General features: G+C 43.9%; 2 protein-coding genes across 2 annotated transcripts; one reads left to right on the top strand and one right to left on the bottom strand.

The window, feature by feature from the left end:
* Nucleotides 1-13,815: 13,815 nt before the first annotated feature.
* LOC311173342 (C-C motif chemokine 4) lies at nucleotides 13,816-15,240 on the bottom strand (the record flags this gene model as incomplete). Its single annotated transcript, XM_084237232.1, has 3 exons — nucleotides 13,816-13,975; nucleotides 14,552-14,666; nucleotides 15,165-15,240. The coding sequence occupies 3 exons, from the start codon at nucleotides 15,238-15,240 to the stop codon at nucleotides 13,888-13,890; spliced, it is 279 nt and encodes a 92-aa protein (XP_084093358.1). The 3' UTR covers nucleotides 13,816-13,887.
* A 9,394-nt stretch (nucleotides 15,241-24,634) lies between these two features.
* Nucleotides 24,635-25,994, top strand: LOC311173341 (C-C motif chemokine 3-like; the record flags this gene model as incomplete). The annotated part of the gene is made up of 3 exons (XM_084237231.1): nucleotides 24,635-24,786; nucleotides 25,397-25,511; nucleotides 25,904-25,994. Exons 1-3 carry the CDS (start codon nucleotides 24,711-24,713, stop codon nucleotides 25,992-25,994), a joined length of 282 nt encoding a protein of 93 aa, XP_084093357.1. The 5' UTR covers nucleotides 24,635-24,710.
* Between the last annotated feature and the right edge of the window lie 1,437 nt (nucleotides 25,995-27,431).

Genomic DNA, 27,431 nt, shown 5'->3' with positions numbered 1-27,431 from the left:
TATTTTCTTTCTTATAGTTATTCTTTTTCCTGGTCCCTTATTTAAGTTTTCTAGATTCCTGCTATGAGTGTGATAATGAAGATAAATGGGCTAACCATATTGATCAGAAGACCTCTCAGACTGCATATAAATGAGAACAACCAAGCAATATTATCTTTTTTTAATTTTAATTTTATTTTTATATTCTCCATACAATTGCAACCCCCTTATTTTGACCCCAATCCCTCCTTTCCCTGCACCCCACCCCCCATAGAGTGTCTCTGGTTCATAGTTGTTTGTTGATTTTGATATTTTCTTTCTTATAGTTATTCTTTTTCCTGGTCCCTTATTTAAGTCTTCTAGATTCCTGCTATGAGTGAGACCATCCGATATTTTTCTTTTTCTTTCTGGCTTATTTCGCTGAGCATGATCCCTTCCAGCGCCATCCATGTTGCTGCAAATTGCATGTGTTTATCTTTTTTGAATGCTGAGTAATATTCCATGGTGTATATGTACCACATCTTCTTGATCCAGTCATCTATTTTTGGGCATTTGGGCTGTTTCCAAAACTTAGCTATTGTAAATAGTGCTGCTATAAACATAGGGGTGCAGGTGTTCTTTGGAATTGATGTTTCTGTGTCCTTTGGGTAAATACCTAGGAGTGGAATTGCTGGATCATATGGAAGCTCTATGTTTAGTAGGTCCAGAAATCTCCACACAGCTCTCCATAGTGGTTGGACCAGTTTGCACTCCCACCAACAGTGCAGGAGAGTTCCTTTTTCTCCACACCCTCGCCAACATTTGTTGTTGCTAGTTTTTTTAATATGTGCCATTCTCACTGGTGTAAGATGGTATCTCATGGTAGTTTTGATTTGCATTTCCCTGATTACAAGTGATGTTGAACATTTTTTCATATGCCTGTTGGCCATTTGCATTTCCTCTTCAGAGAAGTTTCTTTTTAGCTCTTCTGCCCATTTTTTGACAGGATTATTTTCTTTGTTTTTGTTGAGTCTCATCAGCTCTTTGTAGATTTTTGTGATCAGTACTTTATCATTAGTGTTGTGTGCAAAAATGTTCTCCCAGTCGGTGGGGTTTCTCTTTGTTTTTGTTATTGCCTCTTTTGCTGTACAGAAGCTCTTTAATTTGATGTAGTCCCAGCTGTTTATCTTTGCCTTCCCTATCACTGCTTTGGGTGATGTGTCTGTAAAGATGTCTTTGATGTGCATATCATGTAGTGTTTCGCCTATATTTCCTTCTATGTATTTTATGGTTTCAGGTTTTATGTCTAGTTCTTTAATCCATTTTGAGTTGGTTTTTGTGCATGGTGTTAGGTAGTAGTCAAGCTTCATTCTTTTGCATGTAGCAACCCAGTTTTCCCAGCACTATTTATTGAACAAGCTTTCTTTGCTCCAATGCATATTCTTTGCTCCTTTGTCAAACATTAGTTGACCATAAATCTGTGGGTTTATTTCTGGATTTTCTATTCAATTCCATTGGTCTGTGTGTCTGTTCTTGTTCCAATACCATGCGGTTTTGATGATTATGGCTTTGTAGTACAGTTTGAAGTCTGGGAGTGTGATGCCTCCATTCCCTTCTTTTTTTTTCAAGAGAGCTTTGGCTATTCAGGGTTTTTGGTGATTCCATATGAATTTCATCAATAATTTTTCTATTTCTTTGAAGAAAGACATTGCAATTCTTATTGGAATAGCATTGAATCTGTATATTGCTTTTGGTAGGATGGCCATTTTAATAATGTTTATTCTTCCAATCCATGAGCAGGGGATGTCTTTCCATTTCTTTGTGTCTTCTTCTATTTCTTTTAACAGTGTTTTATAGTTTTCTTTGTATAGGTCCTTTACCTCTTTTGTTAGATTTATTCCCAAGTATTTGATTTTTTTTGTTTTGATAATAAAAGGGATTTTTTTTTAATTTCTTCTTCAGATTTATTGTTTGTGTATAGGAAGGCTACTGATTTTTGCATGTTGATTTTGTATCCTGCCACTTTACTGAACTGATTGATGAGTTGAATTAGTTTTTCTGTGGAGTTTTTGGGGTTCTCTATGTATATTATCATATCATCTGCAAATAGTGATAGTTTGACTTCTTCTTTTCCTATTTGGATTCCTTGGATGTCTTTCTCTTGTCTTATTGCTCTGGCTAGGACTTCCAGTATTATATTGAAAAGCAGTGGTGAGAGTGGACATCCTTGTCTTGTTCCAGATCTTAATGGAATTGCTTTCAGCTTTTCGCCATTGAGAATGATACTGGCTGTTGACTTGTCATATATGGCTTTTATGATGTTGAGGTGCCGGGGGCTGGTACCAGCCTCCGGCAAAATGTCGTGTCAGGGGTTCCTGAAAGGATGAGACAGCATCGGCGAAAACGAAAGGGCTGAGGGGAAGGGGAAGAGGTAGAATGAGGAGACAATGATACTTGGTGAGGTGCTAATATCTTCTGCCGAGAGACTCAGCAGGCCTTTATTTATTCATTGTTAGTAAGTTTTAAAATAAAAAAGATGGAAGATTTTTCTGGGCAAATATGAACTAAAAGAATACTGAATTATCAATTTTGATATTTGGCAAATAGATTTTAATGTCAAATGTAAAAGAAAAGTAAGAATATTAGTGTCAAAAAGAGTGATAAATTAAGAAAATAACTGTGATTATATATTTGATTTACAACCAAAGCAACAACTGATGGAGTATAAGAAGTAAATGAATAAATAATTTTAACTGGAAATGTTATTACATTCCCTTCAGAAATTGATAGATAATACAGACAGAAATTTAAAATAAAGACAAATTATAAAGATTCACAAACTTAAGTAGTAGATAGTAGAGAACTTTACATGAAACAACAGAGAACACACTTTTTTAGTGTATATAAGACATTCACACACACACACACAAAATGTGCTAGACCACAAATAAATCAAAACCTATTCCCAAAGGAATAAATTCATGCAGATTATGTTATCTAACCATAGTATAAAAAAGTTAAAAACCAATAGTAATTCCAAAACTCTTTGAGAAAATAGAAACCATTCCATGAGACAACATTATCCTGATATCAAAGCCAGACAGATGCCACAAGGAAAGAAAATTATAAACCAATATCCCTTATAAATATAGATTCTCAACAGGGCCTCCCCTGGTGGCACAGGTGGTTGAGCGCCGCGCTGTGAAGCTATCCGCAGGCTCTGCAGCGCAGGTTCAATCCCAGCCGGCCAGCAAGGGTCCCACATGGCACAGCAGACCTCTCCTGTCTAGCCCGCTGCTCCACTCAGCAATGTATTTCATCAGTCTGCCTGTTCTGTTTCCTGCTCTGTCTCTGGTAAATCCTCTCATCCTCCCACGCATCTGGACTGTACCCTGGTTCTTGTATAAAATAAATAAATAAATCTTTAAAAACAACAACAACAAAAAAGCTTTGAAAAATATATACTCAACAAAAATACTAATACACTGAATCCAACTGCATATTAAAGGGATTATGCACCACAATCTGCTAAGATTTCTCATAAGAAGGCAAGGGTGTTTCAACATAGGAAAATCAACATAATACACCACATTAATAAAACAAAGGAAGAGACACGCAAGCATCTAACTTGATGCAGAAAAAGATTTTGACAATAATCCAATAGCCTTAAAGATAAAAAAAAAAACCTCAGAAAACTAAGAATAGGAAAGAACTTCCTCAATACCATAAAGAGGATTTATGAGAAATCCACAAATGACACTACACTCAATGGTGAAACACTACAAAATTTCCCCCAAGATGAGGAAAAAACAAAAAAAAGCAAGGCTTGCTGCTTTCACCACTGATATTCAACATTCTGAAGGTTCTACCCAGAGCCATCAGGTAAGAAAAAGGACAAATTGGAAAGAAAGAAGTATAACTATCTGCTTGCAGATGACACACCCATATAGAGAGAAAACCCCAAAGAATTAAAAAAAAAAATCTTTAAGAGCTTATGAATGAATTCCGTCAAGTTGCCGGGCATTTTGTGTTTCTATGCACCAGCCTTGAACAAACAGCAGAAGAAATTATGAAAATTTCATTTACTGTGCTGGGACATTAATAAGATTTTAATTGGCATTAGTGTCTAACTAAATCAGTTCACGAGACCCAGACCCCTGCTATTTCCCCGAGCATACTTGCTGTGTCCCCTCCTGACACCAAATTCCCAACAAGTTGATACAAACCATCAGAGAGGCAAACCAAACAAACCAACTCTGACCAACTTGAGAGTAGGTGCTGTGGAAAGACATTATTACACTGGTCACCAAAACAACAGGAAAAACTGGAGTGCCACAATCAGGAAAGTTCGAAAGCCACAAGAAACAGGGCACAGAAGTCAGAGTCAAGTCTAGGTCACAGTAACATTAGGATCCTGTCACTGGCACCTCGATCCCACTTGTGCTGCTGTGAATTGTTCTCAACGATCCCTATGTCCCTAAAGCTACACTCAGAAAGAAGCATCATTATTCCAAGCCCTACCTGCCAGCTAGAGAATTTTGGCCCTCATCAATTTCCATTGGGAGAAGTAATTTCCCCTTAAATATAAAGGGGGGTTGATTGCAGGTGTGAAAAACAAGAAGTTTTAGGGACTTCAGAACTCTCTGGATGGCAGAAACATAAGGGGAAGTTGTGGGGTGTCATTCTCAACTATCTTTGCAGGGAAGGCCACATCTTGGCATTCAGAATGGCAGACAAAAGGCGAAAATGTCTGAGAACATTTTAGGGGCATGCTCCTGATTGGTGCTTCCCAATCATGCCTTTCAAAGCCGCACATCCCAAGAGGCAAGGTTGCTCTCCTGAAGTTAGGCATCTGGTCCTGCTAGATGTTCGTATGTTGCTTAGCACAGGGTACCCCCATAACTGCTCCTGTACCTGCTGCTTCTAAGTCTTCTTCAAATAAAGCCTGTTCCAACAGGTCTGTTATGTGCTACATGGGTGTTAATCATTTTTGCTTGGCCAAAACCATATTCACAGAATACTTGAGAAAACATTCTTGTACTCTTCTCTCTTTCTGGAGATATTGACGTGGAAGGAGGGGAGGGATTAGGTGGGAGGACTTTGCCTTCTGCTCCTTGTATCCACAGGCTCACATAGGGTCCCGCCAACCCACTCAGGGTCCACTAGAATGCAGAGGGGCAAGAATGACACAGCCTGGATAATGCCACATAGACTTTATTTTTGACATAAGCTCCAAGGGAGTCACTCTACGGTTTTTTTTTTTAATATTTATTCATTTATGCACACAAGCACTGGGGTATGGGCCAGAGGTGCAGGGGGTGAGAGGACCCACCAGAGACAGAGTGAGGAGCAGAACAGGCAGATTAACCAAAGTACACTGCTGAGGGGAGCAGCGGGCGAGTCAGGAGAGGTCTACTACGCCATGTGGGCAGCTCCACTGCCAGGGATCGAACTCGTGCTATAGTGGCTACAGACAGCTCCATAGGCTGTGTCTCAACCCCTTGCACCACCAGGGAGGCCCTCCCCTTTTTTTTTTTTACTTCACGGTTTTAGATCTTCATCTTCTCAGGCTTCAATTCCAGAGATTCAGGAGTAGTTTTGGTAGAACCTTTTTGTTATGCCAAGAATACATGAGAAATCTCCTGGGGCTGGTTTCCAGGTTCATTTAATAAATATCCAATCTATCTTTCACATTGCCACCAGAGTCACCCTTCTAAAATAAAAATTTGACATTTCTGCTGCTCAGAAACTTCTAGCAGTTTACCAAACTCTAAGTGCCGGCAGCTTATCATTTCGGATTTCGGTTTGGATGACCCTCTATCATCACTACCCCCACACACCTGCACCCTCAACCCACCACTATCACTTCCCATCTCCAACAGAGGACCCCACTTCTCCCATCATCTGAGCTGCCCTTCCTTCCTCCAGCAGACTTCGTGCATCCTTTAGGCTCTCCTGTAAATGTTCTCCATTCTCTGATGACTTATCCAATCTCCCAGGTACAGCCATCAATTCCTCCCTTTGCTCCTACAGAACTTAGCAGGAGTCAGGTCAAAGCACCGGTCACACTGGTTTGTGATTATTTACATAGTCTGTCTCCCGACCTGGTGTATTTATCTTTTCATCTCAACTCCAGCATAATGCCCGTCTGATACAGGAGGTACTCAGTAAGGAGGAGTTCCCTCTCCACTCCCTCCTTCTCCTCAAATCACCTGTTTTCCAGGAACTGTTAAGCTCCTTTGGCGTGGAGGGGAAGGAGGGAAAGAAACCTGTGGTTGCCAGTGACCCGTGCCGTGGTGACATCCTCAGAGCCATCCTGGGACAGGGCTCTTTCTCGAGGAGAGGGTGGCCAGGTCCTGCCATTCACTTCCAACCCCTTTCTCTTGGAGTTACCCAGACTCCGTGGATAGTGGACAGAGCTGTGTGCACATCTGCCCTCCCCTTGCACAGCCCTCGACTGGTTTATACTCACTGTGGGGAGAGGATACTGACAGGTGTGTCCACACCCATTGCTGCAGCACTTCATTCCCTTGGGACACAATTCATCTCTGGAGCAGTATTCAACACAAATCCCAACGCTCCCTTTGGGCACTTCTGGGCAGACTCCAGGCTTTTGTTTCCCTGAAACAGACAATGATTTTTGTGGGTCTGGAACTAAGACAGGTGTGAGAACTGGTACTGGAGGCTCCAAGTCCCTCCACCCCACCTGACTCCCAGCTCTTGGCCTCCTCCCCCAGCTCACGGGCTCCACTCTCACTCTCAAGCACACATTTTCACAGCCTGGTCCATGCAAGAATGTTTCTCCTCTTCTAAAGGCTGCACAGTCCCAGCAGGCAAGAAACCTGCATTATTATAGCCCTCTCATTTGCACCTTCTAAGATACAAAATCTCTGATTGCAGACAGTCCTCACACATGCCTGAATTCATCCGGAGCTCTCCCAGTGGGAATCCCACGACCAGGGCACATCTCCGACCTAGAGAGAGTCCTACACTTTACCCCCAACTTCTAATCTGACCCGACCTGATCTGACAAAAATGGGAGATGCAGGTGATGACTCCTGTAGGTCAAAGGAAAAGGGTCTGATCAATGCTGATTCCACTCTGCAGTGGGCACACTCTGCTCTGTGCCAAGCCCCTCCCCCCCAGTCTGATGCTGGCCTCTGAGGCGTCTCTATTCCCAGGGACCCCCTCAGCACCCTCACCTTGGACTACAGGTCTCCAAGCGTAAGCCACCTCTAGCCCCACGGCGATGGAAGCCACCAGAACGAAGAGCATGCCCGCCTTCATGTTGGCCTTGACCTGGTGCTCGCCCAGCCCAACCCCAATTTATACTCTTGGTGTCACCAGGGAGGCGGGTGGGGCGGAAGGCAGTAGAGCAGGAAGCATGGAAGCATATAAGCACTGCAAGGCATGCTCCCACACAAGCCTGCTTCTCTATTCTGGCTTATCATCAACTGGCTTATCATCATTTAGGATCTGGCTTCCCAGAGACACAAGTGCCAGGCAGGAGAGCTCAGAAATACTTTTTCAGCCCTTTGTTCTTTGTTCTCTCAAAACTCAGCTCTGGTTTCCCTGGTGCTTTCGGCGCTATGGCCAAAGAAAAGAACTTTTTCTGTGTAACTTAGAACTTCAGAGTGAGAGGTTAAATGACAAACCAGGTGTTGTTTGCCAGGGCCTGCCTGGGGCCTCCTGGGGTCTCCTAGTCACAGGAGGGTTGGACGCCTCCATCGATCCGTCTCTGGGGGAGATGGTGCTGATGCATTGCCAGGGTTACGATCAGCACCTCCAGGGTTACGATCCCTCAGCAGGTGTGAGTGTGGGCCCCCCTGAACCACAGAATAATGATCAAGTGTGGTCTGTGGTGAGTGTTCAGCAGGAAGTGAAGTCACTCATCTAAGATGGATGTTCAAAGATGACACATTGGCTGTGGGCCCCCGAGGCTGAGAGTCAATGTCCATCTTGATGTTTGGTGGTCTCTGACCTGACCTCCTCTGTACCAAGACAATCAAGTGGGTGAGCTAGTGAGTTGAAGTGCAGGAGAAGAATACTAAATGTTCCACAGGGGCCTACATAAGAAGTCTACCCTCTTTCCTATCCCAACTACAGAATCCTAGAGAAATAAGTATAGAGGCAAGACCCCGGTGACCGTGGGAGTGAAGAGGAAGCCTGCTTTGACCTTGGAGGTCAGAGGTGGGACCAGCACCTCCTGACCACCGTAGGGACGTCTGGATAAGCTACCTGAGAGTAGAGAAATACTAAGCAAGCCAGGAGAGGAGGACTCAGCCCACATGCAGCATCTGAGAGTCTTGGGGGAAAGGAAACAGGGTGCAAGCACCCAGAAATGACTCTCAGTCTGAAGGAGGGACCAGGTCCCTGGATAGGCAGGGCGGCTCAGTACAGGTGGGGACCACTGGCCCCAGGCAGTGCAGGGCAGAGCAAAGGATAAGCCCCAACCCAAAGCCCAGGTGTCTACCTGGATCCCAGGCTACTGGGGACTGTGGCTTCAGGAGTGAGTGGGGCTAGGCCTCCAAAACCCCAAAGAACTTGCGGGAGAACCCTTCAGAGGGCTGGCAAGAGCAGGACTCCCTAACCCCTCTCTCATGGTGGCCCAGACATGACTATCTATTATTACTTAGGTAACATAATCTTTTAAAGTTCATTTTTATACAATAAACTCATGAATGAACTCATCATAAATAATTCAAAGAATACAGAAATATACAGAGAAATCTTCCAGGCATTATTTTTCTAAGACCTTCTCTTATGCTCTTATATGACTTATGTATAATATCCAAGTGTATACTTTTCTTTTTTGGGAGAAAAAAATGAAATGACAGTATATGTATTATTTTGCTTTATCCACTTAACATTATGTCTCAGAGAACTTTCCAGGTTGGTATCTTATTTTCGAAATAACTACTATCTAAAATTCTAAGCTATGAATGACTCAATTTATTTATCCAAACTCCAACTGTTAACATTGAGGTGGTTCCTTTTTGTTCTTGCCTTTGTTTTTGTTTGTTACCATAAATCATTTGCGGTGTATATGCCTCATCCACCTTGTGCATACTTCTTGGTTTATGCAGGTCATTTTTTTCCAGGATAGATGCCTGAACATGGAAACACAAAGGTGTGTACACTACAGAGTTGGAAGACATTGCCAACTTTCCCCAAAAGCAAATAGTCTCCCTCCCCATAGTGAGGAGACATGGATTCTCACCTGATCCAATACATTTGTAACCTTACTTCCCTAAGTAAATTTTTAATGGAATATTTCAAGCTGTATATTTGCACACTCCCCTTGGGAGGTATCTCAATGGGAAGTATGGGGCAAAGCTGACTCAGCACAGTAACACAAGGAGAAGGAATTAGCAGAAATTATATAAGACAATATAATCGGGTGCTCGCTGCTCAGGCCTTTGCAGTTTCTGGGATAAAGCAAAGGATCATTATGACCTGTCATCATTTTGCTGGCACAGCATTTCAACATGGGAGCTGCAAGCTGGCTAAGGAGGAGCTGTCTTCAATAATAATGAGGACGCTTGACCTTTATTAAGCACATCAGGCGTTGTCCTTGTACCTGTGGTCTGCGGGAGCTTGTGCCCTCACTTTCATTGGCTTCAGTCACATCCCCGATGAAGAAACTGAGGCTCAGAGAGAGTCCGCACCTGGCAAATACTTCAATTCCATCTCAGACCCATGCGGAGTCTCCAGGGGTGGGATGTCTCCAGGGAGGGTCCAGAGAAATCTCCCCAGGTGCTTTTTGTGCACATGGAAATAAGCAACACTCACCTGTCTGACGAAACCTTTCCTTTTTTGTGAAAAACCAAACCAAATGAATGTCCCCACCAAAAGCGGATTTCTAGTACTCTGGTGACAATCATAAATGTGGGGGTTTGGCAAGTCCTCATGACATTACCATTTGAAAGGGCCAGATGTCCGCAGCAGCCATCAGCAATACAGAACAGAGGAGGGAGGAAACAACATGGGGTCTTCCTGGGGAGCCAAGGGACCTGGGCCCTGAGGTTCGGAAGCAACTAATACAATATCCTGCACTGGTGCTCTTCTCCCCTTTGGATGCGTTTTCACAGAAAGAGGGAGTCCTCTTGACCATGCTTGTTGGGATATTAAGCCTGTCTTTCTCTGAAAAAAAAAAAAATTGTGATTTTCTGTTTTCTTCTGAATGTATATATTTTACACAGTTATTATATATCTAAAAATGAAGCCACTTTAAGTTTTAAAATGCAGTCATAATGTTGTCTCTCAATTCCTATGTCATTTTTCAGTTCCCTGTCTTCTGAGCTTCCACGAGCACCCAAGGAGCAGGAGTGGAAAGGGAGAACAGGCGGTGACTAGAAGAGAGAGGATGAGAACCAGGCTGAGAAGGGTGAGAGCAAAGCAGCCCAGGATGGTCAGGGCCGCTGGGCCTGAGGCAAGAAGAACTGTGGCTTCTTTCACCATCCTCAGCCCACTCACATGCTTGACCCCTGCTTCTGCTGGCTCAGCTCCTAGCCATCAGCGGCAGCGAGGAAAATGCTAAGTCAGGAATCTTACAGAAGGTCTGGTGGGGATGGGACTCGGAGACAAAGTTCGCATGAAACCATGCAAGAGGAAACAGACTTGCTCCCCTCTGGAGAGGGGCCAAGGGAGGCTGGTGTGCAGGAGAGCAGAGAAACACAGGCCTGGTCCCAGGAGTTACCCATGAACAGTAGCTGGTCCCCTGTCCTGCCTAGTCTGCTCTGGCTCCAGTCCCACCCAGCAACCTGGAGAAACCTCAGCAGGAAAGTGAAGTAAGCAGATACCAGCTACCTGCTCCAGTAAGAAAGGGAAGTTTGAGGAAAAGAGAAAGGAAGAAAGCAAGGTCTCATATTATGCAACAGGTCAAGTCCCATATTACCCTACCACGAGGATTCCAAGCTGTCATTCGTCATTTCTGGGAGAAGCCCTTCTTCAGGAGGACAGTTGGGTCCTGCAGCTTTCCCTGGAGATGCAGCCTCTGTGGAGGGGAGTTCCTCCCTTCCAATGTGCTCATGGGTAGGGAGGGGCGGGGAAAGGATTGTGCTGTGAGGGAGGAGACCCAAATTCTTGTCCTGACCCTGCTTTCTCTCTAATAATGAGGCCAGAAACAAGTCATGGCTCAGCTCTGGGCTTCATATGACAGATGAGAGAATGGACTCCGCTGGACAGGAACCCCAGACCCTCCTCCACACCCTGGCCCTCCACAGGAGTCCTCAGAAGAGGCAAGCTTCCTCTCATCCTGGCTGGTGGATTTTGTGCCCTTCATAAAGCCTCAACCCTCATATTCAGCTGCTGAAGCAGACCTTCCTCCCACATGCCCCCCCTCATTATAGCCCATCCCCTTGGATAGTGTCCACTGCACCCTGAGTTTCTCCTGCTGGGAAGTTGTCACACCCTTTAGAATGCCCCATTCCCTTCCTCAGCGAGCTGTAGGGCGTCACTGTCAGTCACTCTTCAGTTGGTGATTACATTAGTTTCCCATTGCTACTGTGACAAATTACCTCAGGGTTGGCGTCCGAAAAAACATACGTCTATTGTCTTAACATTCTGGAGTCTGGATGTTCAGTATCTGCTTCACTGGGCTGGAGTCAAAGTGTCAACGGGGCTGTACTCCTCTTGGAGACTCTAGGGGAGACACCATTTCCTTGAATTTTCCAACTTCTAGAGCTTCTAGAGCTGAGTCCTGCATTACTTGGCTTGTGGCCTCATCCCCCAGCATCAAGGCCAGGCACATAGCATCTCACTTCAGTTCTCACATTGCCTTCTTTGCGTCTGTAGTTGAATCTTCCTCTGCCTCCCCGGCCCCCACTTATGACTACATTTTGGGCCCCATCAGAGAGTCCAGGATAATCTCTCCATCTCAAGATCCTGAACTTGATCACATCTAGAAAGTTCATTTTGCTGTAGAAGGTAAAACTCACTGACTCTGGAAATTAGGATGCGGACATTGTGGGGACCATTATTCACCCACCATGGTGCCCTGACCTTGTATCAGGCCTGAGGATGATCCATTAGCTTTCGTAACCCCTTCCCTCAGGGCTGTTTATCTTTCTCCAAAGTCCAGACCCTAACCTTCCAGGCCACCCCAGCTGCCCCTCTTTTTACTCCGTGTGGGCTCTGAGAATATTCTAAGATGGTGCTGTCCAATGCAACTTTCTGTGTTGAAGGCCATGTTCTATATCCGCAGTGCCCACCTGTGGCTAGCAAGCACTGGAAATGTGGTTTAGTGCAACAGAGGAATTTAATTTTAATTACTTCATTGAAATTTAAATACTTGAGGCTAGTGGCAAACATATTTGGCAGCTCTAATCCTGGCAGATGAAAAGCAGAAGGTAAAACCAGGCAGGTTTTTGCTGTTAGTCTCCTCTCAACCTCCTTCTCTCAGTTCCTGCAGAATCTGAAAGAGGTTTCTTTGCAGGCTCTGGGTCAATATGGGTGCCTGAGGGCAGGACAAGGAAGGGAATTGGGTCAGTTGGCCCCAGAAAGGTATAATATTCCAGTTCTGTTTTTGCATTGGACTAAGACACTCAAACAATATCAAGGTAGATCCTTTTGTACACTATGTGCACACAGGGTCATCCTTTGTGGGACACAGACACAGCACAGATAGGGGGCTAACCTGTTAGTTGCACGGGCTGGAGTCCTGCTCCATCACACACACTCACTAGGCAGCTGGTTACAAGTCACTGCTCAGTCCCTGGCCCTCTGTTTCCCTAAAATGAGAGGAAAGGATCAGATGGCCTGAGAGGTTTTTCCCAGCTTTCACAGACCACCATTGTATGTCAAGGCTTGATTGTGCGTGTAATTCTATTTCAGAGCCAAGTGTCTCTGACCCACATAATAGGAAGTTCTGATGCAAGGATTATGATGGAGACATGGCTTTAAGTCACTCCTGCAGCTACCTAGACCCCCATCTGATACTCACTTTCTGTTCTCAGAACACTTCACACTTGCTTGGGGCTTTAAGGAGCTGATCCAATCCCTAATCTAATCCACAAGACAACTCTGGGAGAAGAGACACTCTGTTCATTTGAATGAAAGAACTTAGATTCCAAGAGAAAGACTTCCTGATGGCAGGCTCCTGACACACAGCACCTCACAACAGCCCTTCAAAGTGGACAATATAACCTCCTTTCACAGGCGTGGAGGTTGAGGTCCAGTAAGGCAACATGACATTCCTAGAGATACTCTGAAAATAAGTGATGGAGCCCCACTTTTCTGACGCTGGACTGCTTCAGTTCCCCACTGTATTATGCTGCTGCTGCTGCTGCTATTTACAACTTCCCCGCAAGATGCTGAAGTGGAGCTCTTAGCATCACAGCTATTCTTCGCATCACCCTTTCATGGTGTTCCCCAAGCCGACCTGCAAGCTTTGAAAGTCATGTCACCTCCTCATGCCTGTTTCCTCATCTGTAAAATTGGGGGTAACACCCTGCTTCAATAAGGGTGATAAACTCCTGTTGAAAGGATTAAGGCAGATTCTGTCTGTAGAGCATTTATCTGAGCGCAGAGATGAGGTCCTCAGTAATTACTCATTCTTACTGCTTTTGGAAACTGTCATTTGTCCCTATTAAGAACAGCAGGCAATTCCCTTCACCCCAAATCAAAACACAAAGAAACAGTCTACATTTTTTAAAAGTTTTATTATGAAAACATTTGGCATCAACTACATTATCCATGTCTCCTCTACAACAGAGAAACGGTGACGGTGGACCATCCCCTTGGGGGACATGTGTCCTTTGGCAAAATGAACATAAATAATGGAAACAACATCCAATAGGATAATACAACACACAATGGAGATTAAATTAAGAGAAGGAACGAGGACTACAGGGGAGGGGCCATCTTGCTGACCGGCATCGGGTTCAGATGACCTTCCCTGGAGACCCTTGGCTTCCAGCCCAGAGTGGCTCAGTTCAGTTCCAGGTCACTGACATACTCCTGGACCCAGGGCTCAGTGGGGTTGGCGCAGAGTTGCTTGCCTTTTTTGGTCACGAACCTGTGGGATGGGTAGACAGATTAGAATCCACGGAACCTGGTAGGGCATCTGGTAATGCCCCTTGCCTGTGGTAGCCAGCTCCCTCTGCTTGGCCACGCTTCATGCTGGATAGCGTTAGTGCATGGAAAGACTCTCCCTGGGGTGGTGCTGGAACTGGGTTCCCTGTAACTCCACCCCGGATCTAGCTCATCCAGAGTTGCACAGATGAAGGGCCAATGAGTCCTCCATCAGTTTGGCGTATCTCCCCATTCCCTGCTCCTCCTAGCAATGATTTTTCCATGTGCATGTCGAAGTCTGATTTAAGAAATCAGCCCACTTGTCCTGTAATTTTTTTTGACCTTCCAGGGTTCCTGACCTCAAACGAACTTCCTCCCCATAAATCAATGTTCCTTCCTTGTCTCCCGCCCCACCCCCTTCAGGACTCAACAGGCGACCTGTTCCTTGCTGCTTTATCGGAGGGCTACAGTCCTGAGACCCGCTTCCTGATGGTTTGACCCACATCTCCCCACCAAGAGGCTCCCTTTCCTGATCCTGCCCTCACCCTTGCCTCCCAGAGCACCTGGGGTTGATACTCACACCACAGCTGGCTGGGAGCAGAGGCTGCTGGTCTCGTAGTAATCCACCACAAAGTTGCGATTAAGTTTCCGTGAGATGTAAGAGAAGCAGCAGGATGTAGGCGGGTCTGAGCCCACTGGAAGGAAAGGCTGGGATGAGATGGAAGCTCTGCCGGGAGTTGTTCCTTCTATTTATCAGTGTTCACTGGACAGCCCAGTGCAACGACCAGATCCCCAAATGTGATGCCTATATCCAACCACACCCACCCTGAGTAGGAGTCTTATTCTGAATAGAAGATCCTAAGAGAAGATCATGAAGGAATTCTAGAATATTGGAGCTTGATTGGTCCTCAGAGCACATGTCTAATTCCTTTCATTTTACAGATGAGGAAATCAGGCATAGATAACAATAGACTTGCTTTTAAAAGTCTATTGATTGCTGTTTCTTAAGAAACAACTTGGATATTGCTGAAAGTCTACTAGACTACACTGAACAGTATATTACTTGGCACTTTTCCCATTTTTTTCCCTTTTGTCCCATTCCCAGATGCCACCCTTTGTATCACCCCTAATGAGAATCACAGACACTGCCTACACTGTGACTCTAGAAGAAACAGCTGGCAAAGTGGACTTACTTGGTGCTGAGAGTGCCGGAGAGCAGAAGGCAGCCAGGAGCACGAGCAGAGAGAGGGCAGACACGTAGAGCTTCATGGTCTTGGCAGAAAAGAGGCTTTCCTGGAGCTCAGACTAGAGAACCTAGAAGCTTCAGAACGCAACTGTGCTCTGTGCCAGTACTGAGTTGGGAGCCCCATTTTATAGGAACTCTGAGACCTGGGCCAGAGGTTGGGTCCCGGCAGGGCAAGTGGAATTTCCAGGCTAGAGATGATGTCATGGAAACATGGACAAAGAAACTAAAGCTAGTTGAGAGTGAGGAGTTCTGTCTGTGTCATCAGAGAGGAAAGTGGAGGGAGGAGGAAGGAAGAAGAAGTGGGCTGCACTCTAGAGGGAAGTGGTACACCAGAGACAGTGACCGAAACTGGGGAGAGAATTGCAAACCCAAGAGGAAAGACAGAACATCTACATCTGCCAGAAGGCACGTTTAGGTGTGAATTATGCTGCTGTGTGTGGCTGGCACCTCCAGAAGCCAGAGGCTTCATGTTTATATGTCATTCTTTCCAGGGTGGCCTCAAGCCTGGCCCCAAGAAGGAAGGAGAAGTCAGGACTTCATGTCCCATTCCTGGGCCTCTTTCTGCTGTGCTGAGAGTGGCTCTGGCATCCTTATGTTTCCTTGGGCATAAAGAAAGGGCCCAGCATTGGGTGTGCAGAAGGTCCCAGCAGGACAACTCAGGAACATTTATCATGTCTACCTATGGAACATTTACTATGTGCCAGACACAGAGCAAGCTGCTGTGTGCAGCTCTGTGCCAGACACAGAGCATCACTGACATCTGATCATAGCATAATCCCAAGCAAAGGCATGGTTATTCTCAAGGCGGGAAGGGGAGCCGAGAGCAGAGCAGAGATCATCGATAATCTCCAGTCTTCAGCTGCTGTGTGGCAGTGCCAAGAGGTGAACAGAATTGCATTCGACAGTGAAATTTATTTTCTTTCCACCCATTCATCTCCAAAGCCAATGTATAATGTGACCACTAAAGTGAAACTATTGACCAATAGCTACTACGCAACACAGAAGGATCCATCTTATTAGGACTAAATTTAGAAGAGGCGTTTGAGTCAGACTGTCCTGGAACCAAGTTCACTTGGGCCAATAATAGAAAAGGAAAATGAAATCAGCAAGAGTCAAGTTTGGAAGGCCCAGATAAAGAATGTTCCTCTAGTATTAAAAAAAAAAAAAAAAGATTTGGACACCTAGCAATGAGTTGACCTATGCAAGAGATAAAATATGTGATCTAAACACGTGGGTGTTTCCCAGCCAGTCCATCGGGGATTCTGTGTGTTCAAGGAAAGCCCTACCTGGTTCAGCAACTGCTGCTGACCTCAAGGTAACTAGGTGAAGCTTACAAAGGCCAGGAAACACATTAGTTCATGAAGTGGGACAAGGCAGAGCACTTTGGATGGCTGAATCAAGTCTGTCCAACTTCAGCTCGATCCCTCTGACCCACCTGCTTACCCTTTGACCAACGGCGCTCCCTGCCTCCTCGATGAGAAAGAGGAATGAAAGGGAAAAGGGAAAGTCAGACTTCCTGGATGTTGTGATATGGGATTAGAGGGGCCAGAGCAGCATCTTAGGTCCACAGAGTCACTAAATAAAGTACAATATCACTCCACACACGCGCATTGTACTCCTTTCTTCCTTTCTTCATTATTTTCTTTATGTGAGCCTTACTTCAAATGTCCTGATCTTCAGTAAGACCCCCCCCCACCTCCAGTTCTAACAGTTTATGATCCCTGAAATCATATATGGTAGTTTCTCTCCTGGTTGTGGTGTTTTTTCTTCATGCACAAGGACCTTGCTGTAAGGGAAGGGGGTGTGTCTTGTGTGCCTTGGGATCTACACTGACTGTGTTCTCCATATCATTTCCATTCAACCCAACTTAGTAGTCACCTGCTCTTGGACAGGAATACAGAGTTGAAAGATGCCCTCTCCCTAAACTCAAAGACTTCTTCATGGAGATGACAGTGACAGAAATATCTATCCCACAAGTTGGAATTAGGTAAGTGTCAAGTCAAAGATAGGAACAAAATGTCAGAGAACCCAAAGGATGGAGGAGGTTACAGATAATTCCAAGTTAAGTCTAATTGTATGCTAAGGAGGAGCCCTTGACATGGCAATCTCTTTCGAAATGAGGGGGGCATGCAGAACTTCGAGTTCTAGAGGGATTATGAAAATACCTGTCTGGGGCATCAGAATGATGATAGAGAAGAACAGTTGATTAGTCTGCAATTAGGCACACAATGAACTTGACTGTTGATTTTTGCCTCCTGCCCTTGACTTGATCTTTGACTCAGGGAGGTAAAATGTTTTATTCATGAAGGTTCCCAACAATAATGCTGTGTACACAACAGTGAAAAAGTACAGAGGAATTGTGTCACTATATTTAGCCAAATTTATTATTTCCAAAGTTTGTATACTGAGGCCATTGCTAAGCCATAGTTGATAGAGGATAATAAATGCCTCTCAAATACATGACAAAAAAGTTCTCATCTCTAGAGAGCCTTCCCTGATCTCTCTTTCAATTAAATTCTTTATTTCTCATTGTGCTCCTAGAGTCCAGAGTTACTTCCATCTTTTCACCTATAATATTTCTACCTATTTGGTTATCTCTCCCTCTATAATGTAAACTTCTTGATGTAGAAGTTGCATGATGCTGCTATCTCTGTGTACACAGCACACGCTCCATAAACACTTGTTCAATAAGGATCCACAGGTAGCCCAACTACTAATCATAATGGAACATAATAGGTAACATGGACTCAGGAGATGAACTCATGAACTTCATTTAGCTAAATGACGTAAGAATGAACTGGGAATTCTGACATTCTACTCAAAATATAATTCCCCTTTCCTAAAGGGGTGGTAATTCCTTCCTGCCTCTTGCCCTCAACCTACACACTCAATAGTTTTGTTATAAGGAAGACTTTTTGAGGAACTTGACTCTTTCCACTAAAGGAGTGACAGCAAACATTTGTTTCAAGGGCTCTGTATGCATTCTATGTACCACCCCTTACTTGATAGGAGAGAAATCCTTCACTTCCCCTCTCTCACTGCAGGCAGGATCTGCATCTACAGCAAAAATATAAGCTGACAAAGGTCCTGGTACTTTTTCTTTCCCCCAGCATATCCACATCCATGGTTTTATCTGATTTCAATCTGTTTTTCCGTTGTACAGATTAGAAAGAAAAGCCCAAGGAAGTTAAAGAACTTGGTCAAGGTTACACAGGATGCGAGCCAAGACCCAAGGTCATTCAGCACTTAGTCTAGTGATGACCAACTTCCAAGTGTGAGCATCTGAGATTGCACATGTAGGGTCTCTGAAGATATCAGAGTCTCAGAAGACATACAAAACTGCTGAGTTTGCATGAGTTTTGGGAAGACCATTAGGTGTTGGGACCAAAAGCATAAGCATCTAAGAGGAAGTTCTGGAATTAAGTTTGAGCATTTCTTGCAAGTAAATGTTGAGACTGGACAACCAAAATGAGCAGGAACATGTGGTTGTTTTGCCAAAATAATAGAAAAAAGGTAAATTCTTTGGTCTTGTCAATATGGAAGCAAGAAACTTGGGGGAAGTGGAGCAGAAATTGGATTGTAGGTCGAAGAAACAAAAATAAATGCAGGGTTCCTGATGGAGTCTGGAGGGCAGTGAGCTGGTGGGAGCTGTTCATCAGTTCATCACCAATATGCCTGAGCCAGTCCCAGTCTTCTTAGAGGGGGAATGGGCCTTCATCGCTTGCCATAGCCTGCTCTTTGGCTGCAGAGGGCAGAGGATGCTAATTCCTGAGGGAGGGTTAAAGTCTCACCAGCAATTGGTAAGTTCAAAAAACCTTTTCGCATTCCCTGTGAAGCAGCTATCTTCCTTCAGAATGCTTATACCTATTTCTGGCTCTTTCTAGGCTGGTCACAGGGGATAGCCAGCAAGAGAAGAAAATAATACTGTAAAACTTAATATGGAGTAACTGTCATGTGACAGGCACTGTGTCAGATTTTGGAAGGTTGTCGGGAAGTGTCAAGAATGTGATGTCTGATCTTTAAAAACCAATTATATTCATTTGTTTTTTCTTAATAAAAAGTACATATGGTCATTCTACAAAATTTAGAAAACATACGAAGGTTTAAATAAGAAAACAAAAATTACCAAGCATTCTGTAGATTGTTTCATATTTTACTAGTTACTAAACAATCTTTTTTGGACTAATATATCTTACTATTTTTATTACTTAATATCCTTCCAGGTCATTATGACCAAAATTTGTTACCAGGACAATTCTAAGTGTCCTGTCAACCAGCTTTGTTTCTTTTCAGTTATTCCCATCATATGGGATAGGTTTTTTTTTTCCCACTTAATTGCATGGATAGTATTTTATTGCATGGATATGCCAATATTTTATACTAAAATTTGTATTTAACCATTGGTGACTTATGTCAGTCCGTTCAGGTCATTCTAATTTTTCTTTATTAAAAATTGATACTTGAGATGCAGCAGACCTCTCCTGTCTCCCCTGCTGCTCCCCTCAGCAGTGTATTTCAGTCAGTCTGCCTGTTCTGTTCCCCACTCTGTCTCTGGTGGATCCTCTCAACCTCCTGGGCATCTGGCCTGTGCCCCGGCTCTTGCATAAATAAATAAAAAAATCTTTAAAAAAAAAAAAAAAAAGCTTAACAGCCAAAGTTCTGTTATTCTGATGTAAAATGTCTTTCAATTTTGCATTTTGCATGTCTCTGAAAAGTAGAATCCATGGTTTTCTCTCTTTTTCTTAGAAAAGATTCCTAAGGAATTACTGCGCTGTCATAAGTTATATCCAGGGTTACAGCATTTAACGCTACCCTGTGAATTCCAGGAAAGGGAAATTGTGCTCTTCCAAACTGACACCTCATTCATAGAAAGCAGAAAAGAGAACCTGCACTTTTAAGGAATTACATGTAGTTGGGAGGGCTGACTCTTGGTTTCCAGGATGTCTGAATGTGGCAAGAGATGAATGAGGCCAAAGAGGGAGGCAGGGATCAGGCTACAGAGAAGTGTCCATTTCATTCTGGAAACAACGCAGTGCTTGAAGGGTTTTAAAACAGAGAGAAAGACAGAGGCTGATATACTCTGAGCAAGAACCTGGTTGGCAGGACATTTAGTGTCCCGGAACATCAGTTTACCACCTGGGAAATTTCCAAGAACCTTCTCAACCAACTCCACCTCCCTAAGACTCCCTTACATTAATCATTCGACATTGGCATATTAAGCCCATACTTTGCAAACAAGTCTGTTATTTTCCAATCCAAGTAAAAAACACATATAACAAAGGCTAAGATGTAGTTTGGAATTAAAAAGTTTTACAAATATATAAATACTATGATAGAATGTCATGTTCAGTAAAGCACCTTTACAGAAAAAGAACAGTTACAAGAAATAGTGTCTGTGTCAGATAATTCATCATGTTATAGTCATCGTGTGCTAGGATTTGGTTTAAATCAACCAAATAGAGATGGTGTAAAACCAACAGGACCAAATATTTGAAGAAAAATGACAGCAATAACCAATGAGACTATTACGGTGGATTCACAGTGGTCCATTATCAGAAAAGCACTTGCTTCAGCAGTTTCCACTTCCTTTTCTCACTCTCCCCAAACTCTCAGTAACTGAATCATGAGTGTGAAGGGGGTTCCCCAACAAATGAATGAAAGAATGTAAGTTTTAGGTCGGGGCAGAGGGAGTGCGGAGAGGAGACATTGTCTGTAGTATAGAGTTTCCAGTGAAACAAGCGATAAATATTCCTTGATTTGGAATTGACAGTAACAAGGGAAGAGATCTGGATGCTAAAACCTCAGTGAACTTGCCATTCCCCCGATCTTGCCTTTACTTCCCCCTCAACCTCTCGACCAGCATTACACACAGCATTACATCACAGAGATGGGCTGGAAAAGGAGCCCCGTGTTTTAAGAGAAGGACAGGATTCCTAAGGTGTGGTCTTGCTTGTCTTGTCTTATTTCCTCTCTTGTTCTAACCCTTTTAGAGGAAAGTCAAAGTCCTTCTGGTTTGCCCCCAATGCAGCCTCTTCATTCTTTTTTTTTTTTTTTTTTTTTTTGTGGGACCCTCGCTGGTGGCCGGGGATCGAACTGGCGCTGCAGAGGCTGCAGGCAGCCTCGCAACCAGCGCTCAACCGCTGCGCCACCAGGAGAGGCCCGAGCCTCTTCATTCTTATGTGCTCATGCTCAACTGTGGTGAAGTTTTCCAGTCCCTACCAAAGTTCCATCCTTTTGAGAAGCCCTCCTCAACCCCTCCTAGGACGGGAGGGAGGGCACTGCTCCTTCCTCGTGGCATTCTGAGCTTTCATTTATTTTTCTCCTAGAAATCTGAACACTTGGGCCTCCCCAGTGGCGCAGCGGTTGAGCGCTGGGTTGCGAAGCTGCCAGCGGCCTCTGTAGCGCCGGATCCATCCCCGGTCTCCTGGCGAGGGTCCCACAGGGCACGCAGACCTCTCCTGCCACGCTTGCTGCTCCCCTCAGCAGTGTTCTTCGTCAGTCTGCCTGTTCTGTTCCCCGCTCTGGCTCTGGTGAATTCTCTCACCCTCCCACGCTTCTGCCTGTACCCAGTGCTTGTATAAAAAAATAAATAAATCTTTAAAAAAAAAAAAAGAAAGAAATTTGAGCACATTTTGCTAAAGGCTGCAACTACAAGTTTATGCAGTCTACCTGTCCCACAGCGGGGCATCCAGAGGACAAAGATCATTAAAAAGAAGGAAATCTATTGCTCATTATAAAATGTGACATGTTCTTATTAATTACATAACAATAAAAATTAAGGATGAAAATAAACATGTAGATCTGAGAAAGTAGACCCTTTCATACCACCAAAATTATGAATTGAGAAATAAGGAAATGGCTTTGCATAGGGCACTATTTTTTTTGGGGGGGGGCTTGATAATATAATTTTTTTATTCTTTTTTTTTTGTAAGTTTTTTTTAATTTTTTTTTTCATTGCTTATTTTATTTTTATTTTTTTTATAAATTTTATTGCTATATTCCCCATACAATTGCAATTGCAGCCCCCCCATTCTGACCCCAATCCCTCCCCTCCCGCCCCCGCCCCCCTAAAAGTGTCTCTGGTTCATAGTTTTTTGTTGATTTTGATTTTCACTTTCTTATAGTTATTCATTTTCCTGGTCCCTTATTTAAGTTTTCTAGATTCCTGCTATGAGTGAGACCATCCGGTATTTTTCTTTTTCTTTTTGGCTTATTTCACTGAGCATGATCCCTTCCAGCGCCATCCATGTTGCTGCAAATTGCATGTGTTTATCTTTTTTGAATGCTGAGTAATATTCCATGGTGTATATGTACCACATCTTCTTGATCCAGTCATCTATTTTTGGGCATTTGGGTTGTTTCCAAAGCTTAGCTATTGTAAACAGTGCTGCTATAAACATAGGGGTGCAGGTGTTCTTTGGAATTGATGTTTCTGTGTCCTTTGGGTAAATACCTAGGAGTGGAATTGCTGGATCATATGGAAGCTCTATGTTTAGTAGGTCCAGAAATCTCCACACAGCTTTCCACAGTGGTTGGACCAGTTTGCACTCCCACCAACAGTGCAGAAGAATTCCTTTTTCTCCACACCCTCGCCAACATTTGTTGTTGCTAGTTTGTTTAATATGTGCCATTCTCACTGGTGTGAGATGGTATCTCATGGTAGTTTTGATTTGCATTTCCCTGATGACAAGTGATGTTGAACATTTTTTCATATGCCTGTTGGCCATTTGCATTTCCTCTTCAGAGAAGTTTCTTTTTAGCTCTTCTGCTGCATAGGGCACTATTTATGTAACTATCTCACAGGTTCCTAAAAATAGTTCAGAGAAATGAAAATCAAAACTTCATTTTAGCAAAGACCATTAGACTGAAACTTTAGTACTTTTTATCAAAAATTTCTTTCAAATTAAACAGTAACAATAACCAACTTTCTGATTGGTGATATAAATGTTTTTTTGGTTTTTTGTTTTTTTAATTAATTTTTTTTAAGATTTATTTTTATTTATTTATACAAGCACTGGGTACAGTCAGAAGCGCGGGAGGGTGAGAGAATTCACCAGAGCCAGAGTGGGGAGCAGAACAGGCAGAAGGACCGAAGGACACTGCTGAGGGGAGCAGCGGGCGGCAGGAGAGGTCTGCGCGCCATGTGGGACCCTCCTCCGGTGGCTGGGGAGCAGCCGGGGATCGAACCAGCGCTGCAGAGGCTGTGGGCAGCTTTGCAACCCAGTGCTCAACCGCTGCGCCACCAGTGAGGCCCGATATAAATGTTTTAATACACAATGTGTTCCTAAATTTGAAGGCTATTCATGAAGGCAATACATCTCACTTCAAAAAAAATGAGGAAAACAAGAAAATTAATCACCCATGCATCACACAAATAAAACTACTAGGGATGTTTGGGGCATTTAGTTTGCCAACGCCTCTTATATTTTTCCATGCCTAGCATTTATTTTTTTTTTTTCCAGCAGGATGGGAAAATATATATATTTTTTTCCAGTGGGGTGGGAAAATATATATATATATTTGTGTGTGCATATATACACACATATTTGTTTGTGGTTACAATATTTGTCATATATATACATACACATGCATATACATACATTGTTTTCCATCTTTGTTTTCCAATTGATATTTGATTATGCTACTTTATTCATAACCCATATCATTTATTTTATTATTCCCTGATACAGGGCATTTTAGGTTTGTTGAGTCTATAGTTATAGATGATACTGGGTCAGATGTCCTTATGTTGAAGATGCCTCCATATTTGGGTGTTTCTTTAGAACTCTTTCCTGTAAATGTGCTGTCTCGATTAATGGGTACATATATTTTTATGCTCCTGACTTATTCATACCCCATGTCTAATGAATCGCTATGATCCTCAAGTAGTGTTTAACCCAAGAGCCCTGGTCACTCAGTGACTGTTTGATGACTGCACAAATAAAGGAAATGTGGTCTCATGCTTCGGCTGCTCTAGCAGGGATTCCTCCATTCAGTTCCCTGCACTCAGGGGAGGCTTGCGCCACAGGGTTAGAGCACTGAGGAAGCCCAGAAGCTTCAGTGGGGTGGAAAGAAGCGGGGTTGCAGAGTTCATGTACAGACCAGTTCTTATGAGAAAAGACTGCCTAAGAATAGTCTGGGTCACCCACACGCCCCTCTTCCACTTCTCACGGGGGAAACCATTTCCTCACAAAAAGCCAGAACAAGTCATGAGTTGTGGGCTGAGACTTAGAGCTCAGAGAAGCTATTCTTGGATATCCTCGGCCCCTGTGGTTGCCTGAACCCCCGAGTTGTGCAACACTCAGCATGACGGTGCCCCTATGCTTAAAATTTTCCCTTCTCACCCCCAGATTCCATTTCCCCAGCCATGAGGACTGCCTATATAAAGCAGGGGAGGAGGCTTCTCACTCCAGCAGGACGCCAGCAGCAGCACAGACCCGGCCTGGGTTTGTCTCCACCAGCACTAGAGCCCACACTCCACTGACTGAGCACCATGAAGGTCACTAGAGCTGCCATCGCTCTCCTGCTCTGCACCATGGCCCTCTGCAGCCAGGTCTTCTCGGCACCACGTAAGTCTATGTTGTTGGTGTGGCCACAGTCAAACCTCACCAGCCTTTCCTATTTGTCTGAGAGCCCAATGCCTTGGCCTGTCTCTTTCATTTCTCCTTTACTTTCCACCTTGATAAAGGGGTCTGAGTTATCCTTGTCTTCAGATTAGAGTCAGGATGGGGTGAGGGAGTTACAACCCAATTTTATGAATGACAAAATAGGCACCTAAACAAATGCATTTACAAGAGACAGACTCCAAGGCTGGTTGCTCCCACTAACTCACCCTGGGTCCCCCTAGAACTCTGTCTCTCAACTAGTTTAGGAGAACTGTCCAAGGTTGGTCTTCCGCTGCAGAAAGTCTCCCTTTCCTGCAAGGAGGTGACGTAAGAGAATAGTCTTCTTGGATGTCTGGGTCACAGAGAGAAAGAGAAAGAGGAAACAAACAAAGAGAGAGAAATGGATATTTCTAGACAAAAATGTCCCATGCCCTCCAACGACCTTGTCTCTCTGCCCACTCCCTGAGCAAGGATGTCTTCCTATGCATCTTCTTCAACTCTCGGGGATCAGATCTCAGACCTTGCTTTTTCTTCTTACCTATGACTCAGGCTCATTTTGTCGCTTCCTCTACAGTTGGTGCTGACACCCCGACCGCATGCTGCTTCTCCTATGCCCTTCGGCAGATTCCACGCAAATTCATAGTCAACTATTTTGAGACCAGCAGCCAGTGCTCCAAGCCCGGTGTCATGTAAGTGCCAGTCCTCCTGCCCACCTCTGGGACAGAGGGAGGGCCTGGAGTGTGGACAGCACCCAAGGGCACAGACAGGCTAGTGGCACCATCCTGGAAAGGCCCAACCTTCCAAGCCCATCAAGTATGCAGGATCCCGGCCTCTGATGTGACCCATCCAGGGGCTTGCAGAATCAGGCATCTAGTCCAGCATAGAAGGGAGAGAAGGGAAGGAGGAGGGAACAGAAAGATCCTTTGAGGAAGCCTAGGAGTCAGTGAGGTAGGCAGAGGACTCCTGAGAAAGCAAGCAGGCCCTGAGCTGCCCAGGACAGAGTGGGGTGGAGGGGATTACAGTGTGCCCAGAATTCCCTGCTGGATTTCTCCATGTGTAATCCTTCTGCCCTTCTCCACAGCTTCCAAACAAAAAAGAACCGGGAGGTCTGTGCCAACCCCAGTGATGACTGGGTGCAGAAATACATCATGGACGAGGAGCTGAATGCCTGAGTGGCCTGGAAGCTTTGAGAAACCCAGTGACCTCAACTGGGCAATTGGAGCAGGGGCCTGAGCCTCCATAGCTACCTCTTCTGTGGAATGGTTGTTGCTAAACAGCTACACTCTGGGAACTTCTTAACTTGAAATTTCAACTTATTTATACTATTTAATTTTTGTAATTTATTTTCAGTCATACTATATTGTGTTTGTTTTGAGACATTTCAGGATACCTTCACCAACCCTCCCCCTTCACTCACACTGTGAGTGGTTGATTGAGTGACTGTCATTAGCTTTTTCTAAGCAGACCTGATGCCAAAGCCACCAGACTGACAAATATGTATTAGACGCTTCTATTCAGGGCTGTATTCAGGCTGGAGAAATAATAAAGATGCTTTTTTAAGTAAACCAGCATTGAGTTTGGTTTTGTTTGGGGGGCAAATCAGAATCACTGGTTGAAAGGGAAGACAGGCAAAGAATAGTAAGATGAGAAATGGAGGGAAATTGGGAAAGATGGAAGGGCAGCTACCACACAGGAGCCACAGTTCCAGAACATTGAAATTATGAATATTTTATAAATCAGACCATAATGTACACGATTCTAGGAAAATTCATTATTTGAATGGATACCTTTAGGAGGAACATTAACAGTGCATATTTATGATAGCTCAAGTTTTCTTAATAACAGTTGCGAACATATTGAAGTTTACTCTTTTTATGCATTATCCATTTAATCTTATCAATGGAATAATACTGGTTAGGTCCTATTAATATCCTCATTTGACAGAAGAGTAAACTGGGGATCAGAGAAGCTAAGTATCTTGGCCAAAATCACACAGCAGAGAAATGGTAAAACTGAGTTCCACATGTACATTTTGATGTTAACTACAGACTATGTGCTCTTAACCCCTAGCCAAGTTATTTCCCAAAACACAATCCATTTGTATTCAAATCAGAAGCAATGATTGTATAAGCTACTCACATAAGAATCTTTAGTTTTGGACCTGGGTATTGATATTCCTTATCAAGCTTATCATGTCTTTCACACACATGTTAATGGCTAAGAACCACTGAATTAGTCAATAGGATCCAACACTCTTTCCAAATGCAGTGCATACCTGCATGTGCTAACAGCATATTACACATCATTTCCCTAGAATCCACGCTCCACAAATTCAATGACTAACATTACAGAGTCCTGTAGAGCAGGACTCTGCACCTTTACTGTAAAAGCTGAGTTATATAATAGATGCATTGCCTGAGTTATAGTTGTAACTACCCGAAATGTACACTGAGCTAGAGTCCTTTTTGCAGAGGGAGAAATTCAAAAGACCCATGTGAAAACCAAACATATATCAATTTTTATGAATCCTAATTATTTCATTTTCTTTAAAATAATCTAATTTTTGCATCCAGTTGGTTAAGAATTACAGTGGTCAAAATCTAATTTAG

This window comes from Talpa europaea, assembly GCF_964194135.1.
Source record: "Talpa europaea genome assembly, chromosome: 7".
Lineage (NCBI taxonomy): Eukaryota > Metazoa > Chordata > Mammalia > Eulipotyphla > Talpidae > Talpa > Talpa europaea.
This window is presented reverse-complemented; position numbering and strand designations above follow the sequence as displayed.